The 1132-nt window shown below is 49.6% G+C and overlaps 1 protein-coding gene across 1 annotated transcript in view; it reads right to left on the bottom strand.

Annotated features, from left to right (window-relative positions):
* Window positions 1-41: 41 nt before the first annotated feature.
* Window positions 42-1132, bottom strand: part of Foxo4 (forkhead box O4) — a 5511-nt gene continuing 4420 nt past the window's right edge. Inside the window, exons 2-3 of the mRNA XM_031365686.1 lie at window positions 723-1132; window positions 42-449 (exon numbers count right to left, since the gene is read on the bottom strand). The exon at window positions 723-1132 is cut by the window's right edge and continues 587 nt beyond it. Coding sequence (XP_031221546.1) covers window positions 442-449; window positions 723-1132 — 418 coding nt within the window. The 3' untranslated portion in view covers window positions 42-441. The remainder of the gene's footprint in view (window positions 450-722) is intronic.

The following is a 1132-nucleotide window of genomic DNA, read 5'->3' as shown; positions in this document are numbered from 1 at the left end:
CCTGGCCCAGCTCTAGTAAGACTCTCTACCAAAAAAAAAAAATAATAATAATAATAATAGTCCTGCTCCCAAAGGCAGGGTAATAAGGCCACTGGTGACTTCACATTTCAACAGCATTGCTGGCCCCTGCTACAGGCCTAAGAGGTGGGAACGGGGAAATCAATGGTAGCCCCTGAGAAAGGACCATAATTACCCCCTAATTGGCACAGTGAGAATAAGCCCTTTTCCCTCCTTCCTCCAATCACCCTCCTCCACAATCCCTACATGTCATAGATCTGTCTTTATAAAATTTCCTCAACACTTGAGTGTATTGCCACCTATCCCTAGCTCTAAAGTAGGGTCCCAAACTCCTGGGGAGGGATCAAGGGGGAAAAGTAGATAAGGACAGGCCCGGCTCCACCTCCACCTCTGAAGCAGGGGACAAAGCTTTCTTGCTGTGACTCAGGGATCTGTGGAAAAAAGAAATGGAGGACAAGATAAGAAATTCATTTGGGACAGCAGATTCATAGCAGAGGCACACCTTTACCTCCCCAAAGCTCCCCCTTCTGTAATGAGGAGCCCACAAGTCCCCATTTAGAAGTTACACTATGCTAGTATGACATCCTCCCTTCCACCTCCCCAGGGACTCCTATTATCTGCTGTAAGGCTGTCTCTGGCTCAGAGCATAGAATTAGCTGAACATGCAAGAGCAAAGATGCTGGAGTGAATTGGGGGTGCTATACCTGGCTCAAAGTTGAAGTCCAGTCCCTCACCATCCATGAGGTCACTGATGATGTTATCCATGTCACACTCCAGGTTCTCCATATACATATCGAGATCCAGATCCTGAGGCATTCTGTCATGGCTGGAATCTTCAGTAGGAGATGTGAGCACAGGGGTTCCCAGGACCTTAGGGATGGGAGCACCTGCCATGACTGCAGGTGGTGCCATCACAGAAAGGTTGGGAACCAGGTTGCTGGGACCGGGACCCTCTAGCGGCGTAGGACACAGGCTAACTCCTGTGGCCAGCTTGCTAGAGGAAGGCATTCCTCCCAGTAACAGAAGTGTAGGAGCCTGAGACAGGATAGGATCTACCTGGGTCATGAGAACATCAGCAGGAGGTGGTGGTGTATCAGAGGTGAGCAGAGCCTCT

The sequence above is a fragment of the Mastomys coucha genome, chromosome X, assembly GCF_008632895.1.
Source record: "Mastomys coucha isolate ucsf_1 chromosome X, UCSF_Mcou_1, whole genome shotgun sequence".
In the NCBI taxonomy this organism is placed as follows: domain Eukaryota; kingdom Metazoa; phylum Chordata; class Mammalia; order Rodentia; family Muridae; genus Mastomys; species Mastomys coucha.
The sequence above is the reverse complement of the archived record's forward strand: the minus strand, read 5'-3'. Positions and strand labels throughout refer to the sequence as shown.